Below are 8214 nucleotides of genomic sequence, written 5' to 3' on the forward strand. Positions count from 1 at the left end.
ACATTGGATTATATGTTTTAAGTAGGGAAAAGAGCTGCCTGATCGAGTCCTGCAATCGTTCCCCAGCTAGTTAGTTCCATATGAGAGAAATGACGTCATTAACATGAAGTGTGTTCTGTCCTGTACCCAAGCTGTTTGTTATGTACTGAAAGTCTTAGTCATTCTAAAGACTTTTTTCTTGCTTCTCTTTACTTTTTAAATGCGTGCCAAACCAGTGAATTTGATTTAAAGGAAGGCCAGGGTCCGTGCGCAGTGTTTCTTTTCTCGTGTCTCGTTTCATGAGTGGATCCCGCTGCCCGTGTTTCACGCACCAGTGTGCTCAGGGAGTCGTATTCTAGCAACATGATGAAGACATCAAAGCAGAGTCTGGAACTGCAGTAAATATCCAGCTCTTGGATGGTTTGTCATCTGTTACATCACCTTCCCTGCCAATAAAGTTTCATTAGAAAGCACTGCATGCTTCTGCTGCAGAATGGAAAGAAATACCACAGTACACTTCACTGACTGTAAAAGTGCAAATTGTGTTAAGGATTCTTTACTCCTAAAAACATTGTTGTACATTTTCCCTATAAATGTCCATGTGCAATATGATTCGTCTGGAAAAAATGCAAAAACATTAAATGTTTCCAATCAAATTTGAGGATTTGCTTTAAAAGTCAAAAATCCTAAAACCAGATCAAAAGAGAGCTCCGACAACGAAACTGAAACTCCTAGTCAATACAATGGGACAAGGTAAAGCTTTGTAACCAAGATGACTTCTAATTGGCTTCTGTTTTTTGTTTAATGTTGTTGTAAATGTTATATCTTTGGGGTTTTTCGTCTTTCGGTTGGACCAAAAATGAACAATTCAATTATGTCACTTTTGGCTCTCAGAACTTATGGTTGGATGAAATTGTTGGGGCTTTTTATCGTGAGTTAAACAAAGTTATAGAAGCTAAATTGGTGGTATGCTCATCTAAACAATAAATGGTGGATAAATATATCATATATTCATATATTATGAATGTTTATATTTCATTTACCTAAAAAAAAAGGCTTAATAGTGTTTCATAAAACTGCACTTGACTGAGCTTAAAACCACAATTCCAAGTAAACGGTTTCCCAGAGAGCTTGAACTTTGCTATGGCTGGTTCCACGAGTGAAAAACAATCTGCCTTCGATTTGGATCTGCTCCAAAATCTAATAAGTTCATCCTTGGCCCTTACTACACCCTTCAACAAAACGCGAGCCACTAGTTTTCCAGTTCTGACAAACAAATCACCAACCAACAAGCAAAGCAGAAAATATTGAGTGCTTTACGACGCATGACCATCCTTGGCCCAACAAACATGGCTGTCTTCATGTTGCACACCATACCACATACCTCACTGACCCTGAAAATCCCTTCAGAGTGCCCTCGCTCTGACACACCAACGCTGTGAGTGCCGACCACAGAACAAGCTAGATGCACGCTATCAAATATGGATGCTTTCTTTAGTACGGGTTCATTTCTTTTTTATAAAACAATAATATTCTCTTTTGCACGTAGAGTTTCCGGTACTATAAGGGATTTTTCAGAAGTGTAGCATCTCCCAGTCAGCATGTTGTCAATATTGTCAGGATGAAGCTCTACAAGCGTCCTAATTTGTTAAAGTCAGCTTACCAACCATTGTAGTCCCAGGTGGGGTTTGTCTTATAGCACCATTATAACAGCCTCACTCTGTTTGTTTGTGCAACGAGGCAGAGCTGATGTGAGAGGAAAGAAGCCTTGTCCACGTTGCTCTTAAGACAACTGAGCTTGTAGATACTGTGAGGACTCTGGAGGTCAGGTGATGGTCAATGTTCGAGACATCAGTGCACCCCTGCTGCCGCTCTTCTTCCTATCGACCGCTTCCTGCATGTCCCTCTTGTGCTGACCCCGTGATCTGTCCCTAACAGAGAAGATCCACTCAACACGGATGAGTTTTGACATTGGCTTGAAGGTATTGACTTATGGCTTTTAGATCTGTTTCACCTCATACGCTGAGCAGCTGTTTTAAAGCCTGGAACAACCGCAAGGAAAACTGTCAAACACACACTTGTGCTGTCACCTCAGTAAACTAGACTCGTCAGCAGTTTCGGGAATATTCCTCACAAATAGTTTTAGCTTCATGGTCAGCAGTAACTTGGAATCACCAATTTAATTTTGTTCCATATGTGTCCAAAAAATATACTGATTTTAGTTTTTGTATCATACATCCGTTCCTTGTGTTGGCTGAAGAGGTAAAGATAATGTCCTCGGCAGCTGAACAACACTATACTGTAGTTTCAGGCAATTGCCTAAAATCACATTTACGCTCAAGTGACAAAGAGCTTTAGCAGATGTAGGATTTATCTTGGCGTCTTAGAGGAAAAGGTGTGAGTCTGTTTAATGTCATTGTTAATATTATATCCTAAGGAAGCATAAGGTTAATTGTATTATATATACGGGACAGAGTATGACTTCTTTTACCAATAACAGAAGTCATTCCCTGATATTTATCACTTTTTACTGATCCTTACCAAACGTTGCAATGTAAGATCAGGGCATTTTGAACTATGCATTTTGTCCCTTATTTTTAAAGAACTTGTTGGAGAAAAGTCTTTGACAACACCAACCATATCCTTCATGACAGCTGACATCTTTTGAAAATGCGCTTTGTTTGTGTAGAGCTTGTCCTTAGCAAAGATCTCTGTGCCCTCTGTCTCATTTTGTTGTGTATGTTAAACGGAGCATGATTGTTACCAGCCTCTTTCTGCAAGATGGAAAAACAGTAGCTCATCACAACAGAAAAAGACACTGCAGTACAAAGACGCTGCACTTTGATCACACATGGTACTTGCAACGGTATGTTCCTGTAAACAACCGACTTAAGTGTTGAGGACTCTTCAGTTATGTCGGATGACCTTCTTCCTTTAAGGTCTCAGTGGTGCTGTCACGGGTGGCAAACTGCGTGCACCCTGGGAGTTGCCCGGGTCACTCTGCCAGCACCAGTCCTCGCTTATAGGAGCACCAGCCGAGCAGATAAATAATTAACAACTGCATTCTGTACTTTCGTGAATTTTAAAGCTGTATTCTGCAGAGGCTCTAAATGGCAGAGGGAGGGCGTGTTAATCATTCATGGACTGCTTTTACCCGCTTTGCTTAAGGTTGCTGTCCTGAAGGCAGCTGGGCAGAAGGAAAGTGGAGAAAAGGGAGAAAGAGAAGAAGGATGGCGTAGACAAATAGATTAGCTTCCTTCTCATCTTTTTGGGGAGTTTGGGGTGAAAAGGACTCAAGCTCACATTAGGAAATTCTGCCCAAAAAAAATGAATCTCGGGTTATGTTGGTTGAATTTTATTGGTGTAAATATTTGATGTGGGACTTATTTTCATTGAGCTTTAGTATACTTATATTTTTATTTGAATGTGTTTACCCTTTGTCCTGGGTATAACACCAACAACAGAGCAAATCCCTGAATTACATTTCAAATAAACCATTGGGACATTTCTTACAATCCACCGAGGGGGAACTTTAATATTAAAACACGTGTTTCTGATGTTTTCCACCATTTGTTGCGAACAGTGAAAGACAAGAAGGTGATCAGTTATGCTGGAGGGGCCTTTCAGCTCAAATATCAATATTTAATAAGCAGCACTAACCTAGTACAGGCATAGGGATCGACATTTTTCTTTTCGCGCCATATGAGCATCAACAATACCCCCTTTCAAATGCACCGGGGGGAATCCCCTTCTTGATTTCATAACCCCTCAGGCTACATTAAGGAACACTGGAGGTAGCATCTGCACACTATCACCAGGAGAATGTATTTTACGTCCTGTACACGGTGCTGCACCAAAAACTGCAAATCAACCTGCGGTCACACCTCTTGGCAGCTAATTGAGCACGGAGAAAAAGACACCTGATCGAGATCAAATAAATAAACTCCTGCAGCTGGACTGTTTCCACTGTTATTCTGGATTGATTGGATTCTAGGTTTTTGATGACTCTGCCCGAGTTCTTCCATTTGCAATGTTTATAGTAGTAAAGAGCGGTGGTACAACTGTGACAGTCGCTCAGTGTGATTCAGTCAAGTCAAATAAATATCTCACTTCCTGTTTCCATTTTCCTTTTCCCAGGGAGCTGATGCCCAAGACTTTAGAGGGCCAGATCACCATGGAGAAAACCCCCAGCTACTTTGTGACCAGAGAGGCGCCGGCCAGGATATCCGCCATGTCCCGGGACACCAAGCTGATCGTGGTGGTGAGGGACCCTGTAACCCGGGCTATCTCGGACTACACACAGACTCTGTCCAAGAAGCCGGACATTCCCTCTTTCGAGAGCCTCACCTTCAAAAACATGACTACGGGGCTCATCGATACCTCGTGGAGCGCCATCCAGATCGGCATCTACGCCAAGCACCTGGACAACTGGCTGCAGTACTTCCCCATGGAGCAGATCCTGTTTGTGAGCGGCGAGCGCCTGATCAGCGACCCGGCCGGAGAGCTGGGCCGCGTGCAGGACTTCCTGGGGCTCAAGAGGATCATCACTGACAAACACTTTTACTTCAACCAGACCAAGGGTTTCCCGTGCCTCAAAAAGGCCGAGGGCAGCAGCAAACCCCACTGCCTAGGCAAAACCAAAGGGCGGACCCACCCCAACATTGACCCTGAGGTGGTGCAGAGGCTACGGGACTTCTACAGGCCCTTCAACATGAAGTTCTACCAGATGACAGGGCGCTTTTTTGGCTGGGATGACTGAATGTGTTTTTTCTCTGAAGGTTGGAGTATTCAGGAGCACTCAATGTGGGTTGTATAAGAGAATGCATTTGTAATATTTCAAGAAGAAGTCATAAACATGGCTAACAATTCACAAAGTATATCATTATAAATGTTTGTTTTTTAGGGAATAACTCAACCCTCTGTTATACAAATGATGTTTTTGCAAGCACATATATTTTTACAGTATTTATGGAGAGCAAAGCTAAAATATCCACATCTAATTATCACCTTCAGGATGTTATATTCTCAAAACATAACCTTTTTTATTTTACAACATAGCTCTTATAATATATACGTGTATGTAATAAATACATATAATATATTTGAGAATATAATAACCAGTTGGAATTGGATTATTCTTAACACTCATTAAAAAAAATTGCCATCTTATCTTATCCTCAAAGTATTATTAAAAAAAATCTACAAATATTATGACTTTATTCTCGGAATATTTTTACCCTAAAAGTGTTCCTATACTCCGTCCTCAGCTTTAACTCTAAGCAATATGTGGCTGTTACAGGAGAGAAATAAGCCCAATTTCCCTCCGTGGCTCCCCAGATATGCAATATTTCACTGTTACATTTTTCATCTACAAAGCTGCCTCTAATCCACAATCATGGAGATATTTGTCTTGTATGAACATATTGAGTTGTTGAAGGATTTGCGTCATATCTCCCTGCACTATCTGACGTTGTTTTGCCAGTGTGAAGTCCTTGGCTGTGACTCGGAAATATTGTATGCAGTGCTTCTTTAAGAAGATGTGTGAAATCACAGAGTGTCCAGGGGCTTTTGATAAATGCCGTGTTTTAATGCCATATTTTAAACATACATAGCTGCTTTTCAAAAATGTAACATTTTTCTAGCAAAATAAGAATATGAAAAGATAAAAATATATGTATTTTTGAAATGTATTTATTCAAGAAGTACACAAGCAGTATGTACATGTTATAAATAACTCCTCAGTGATTATTTGCGCCATTATTATTATGCTACCCATGCCTTTTAAGAGTTTTCCTTGTTTTATACTAAAAACATGTTATCCTCATTTAAATTTCAGGTCATCCTGTTGAATATTTATTTACCATACAGTGTGGGAATGCTTGTCTCCACTTAACTTCCAGTGCCAGAGCTGCGAGCGTGTTATTTCAAGCATCCTCTCCCCACCTTCACTTAATGAAGTTACAGGCAAAGATAGCACTCGCTGTTATTCAAGCAGCAGTGAATCTGGTGGAGGGAAAAGAGCTCCTTCCAACACTGGGACTCAAATTTCCTCAACATGCCTCCTTGTGAATTGAATACACTTGATGTCACTGGCCTTCCTTGCCTTCAGGCGAAGTGTGTGTGGAAGTCGTTTAAAAAGCAGGCAGCATGAGAACAATGACCGAGTTGTGTTCCTAATTTCTGTCTACTTGTATTGTGAGCCACTTTCTGAAAGCAGATGTGCCTCTGAAGACACAACATGACTGTGTGTTTTGGTGTGAGCATCAGAAAATAACCTAATATAGATCTTGGGGGGGGGGGTGATATTACCAATCTAATTGTGCTGTGCTGACTGTTGTTTTCTTAAAGTTGTTAAGATTTTTAAGGCACTCTTGAATAAAAAATGTTATATGTAAAAAATGTCCACTGGCCTTTCTTATTTATCCTTATTTTCTTTTTTATTTGAATTTTAAAAAGATTATTGCTTTCTGGAAGCCTTATTTCAGGTATCCTGGCAGCTTTTTTGGGGGGGTGGGGTACAATGTCAAGTGGTAGTCTCAATATGTCTAATATGTGCATTTAAATAAGAGGAGAATGAATGCAATACATAAATACTTGTGCTGGGTTATTGAGCTTGTATGTTCTGATCCAAAACACAGAATCACTCTTTCTACGATCGACTGGACACATCGTGACAAATGAAAACATTTCCTGGACACATTTTTTCGTACATTGATGCTTTGAATAAAGTTTTAATTCAAACAAAATGGGAATTTTTCAGAATGTTGATAGAAAAGGCAAAGGTACTTTGTGCAATCATCAGGTTACCTGTTAGAAGTTAAGGCAACATAACTACATGGTTGGATGAAGGTAAAGATCATAGTTTTGTTTGAAATTGACTTCATAAGGTAAGGTAACTTTAGCTTAACACCATCCTTGTTGACAAAGCTTATAGTTAGAGCTGATTAGATTCAGCCCCTTGTTTTGCTGCTATAGGCTTAGACTGTCGGGGGACAACTTACTTCTTTCTTCACTCGCTCTGTACCGGTATACTCTCATGTTCCAAATAAACCAGCTTCCCTGAAATGTCTTTCTGGTGTCTGTCTACGCTGGGATCCAGAGTCGTGGACCCTGATTAGTGGATCCTGAGTCCTTGATCACAAGTTGTAGTTGGGCCTGTTGCTGTGGTCCTGCCTGATGCTCACCTTACTACCTGACATCCACCTAGATTCATCATCTTCTTTTTTATAAACACATGCATTGTCAAGCATTTGGACTAGATACTGTATGTTGTCTTTAATTTAAACACTAAATCTATTGCACGTCTGTCTGTCCTGGGAGAGGGACCCCTCCATTTTTCCAACATTGGGGGTTTCTTTGGAAGTTTCCCTTGTCCGATGTGAGGGTGTCATATTTACGTATTTGAGACACCAAAACCGATTGTCGGTTTTCATACTTCAGAATCTGACTTCCTCCTTTGCTCTGTTTCATAATTACTATTGCCACTAGAGGTGTGTGTCACCATTAAATTGTATCTGTGGTCAACCATGTGAAAGCATGATGATGTCACCTGAATCTTCTGGTAGGTACAGTAGGCCCCTTCTAACCCATCCAATTGGGTGATGACATCTGAAGAGGTGGTTGTGGTATAAACCGTTAGCTTTAGATAGCAAACACGCCTATCAACGTACAGAATAACTGTTTTCCTAATGTAATAGTGTACGTACAGGATATCAATCACAGCTTATGTCTGAAGCCACAAACTGTCAGTGTCTCTTTGTGTTATTTTCCATATACAGTATATGTCTATATTAACACAATTTCCCTTTTCTCCCATATCCCATCTTTCCTTCTCTCCTACTCGGCACCAATATGTTTTTATTTTCCGAAAGAATCTCTCGGCTTCTTCCCTCCCGCAGTCTTCTGACTGTTTTCAAAAACTGCACTGACAGGCCCTTAGTAGATGAACCACAATGAGGGGAGGGTACCTGTTGAAAGTCATCAAATCTCTGAAGCGTATTCATGCTGATGTTGTGACTTTAACAGTCTTGGGAGCCTAGTCAAAGGAAGGCTGATGTCCATTTGTTGACTCATCCAATTTGCTTGTTATTCCTTTTCTGAGTGGGTCAGCAGGGCCTCTATGGCGACGGTTCCTCACAGTAATAAACAGAGACAGTTTTCATCATCCTGCTCAAGTCTCTGAAGGGTAGCTAAGTATGAAAGAGAAAATGAAACGGCAACATCTGCTGCGAAACG

The 8214-nt window shown here is 40.7% G+C and overlaps 1 protein-coding gene across 1 annotated transcript in view; it reads left to right on the top strand.

Moving 5' to 3' along the window:
- The window catches only part of si:ch211-216b21.2 (heparan sulfate glucosamine 3-O-sulfotransferase 3A1), a 28868-nt gene extending 22525 nt beyond the window's left edge, over window positions 1-6343 (top strand). Inside the window, exon 2 of the mRNA XM_063892501.1 lies at window positions 4117-6343. Coding sequence (XP_063748571.1) covers window positions 4117-4738 — 622 coding nt within the window. The 3' untranslated portion in view covers window positions 4739-6343. The remainder of the gene's footprint in view (window positions 1-4116) is intronic.
- The last annotated feature ends 1871 nt before the right edge of the window (window positions 6344-8214 follow it).

The sequence above is a fragment of the Eleginops maclovinus genome, chromosome 10, assembly GCF_036324505.1.
Source record: "Eleginops maclovinus isolate JMC-PN-2008 ecotype Puerto Natales chromosome 10, JC_Emac_rtc_rv5, whole genome shotgun sequence".
NCBI lineage: Eukaryota > Metazoa > Chordata > Actinopteri > Perciformes > Eleginopidae > Eleginops > Eleginops maclovinus.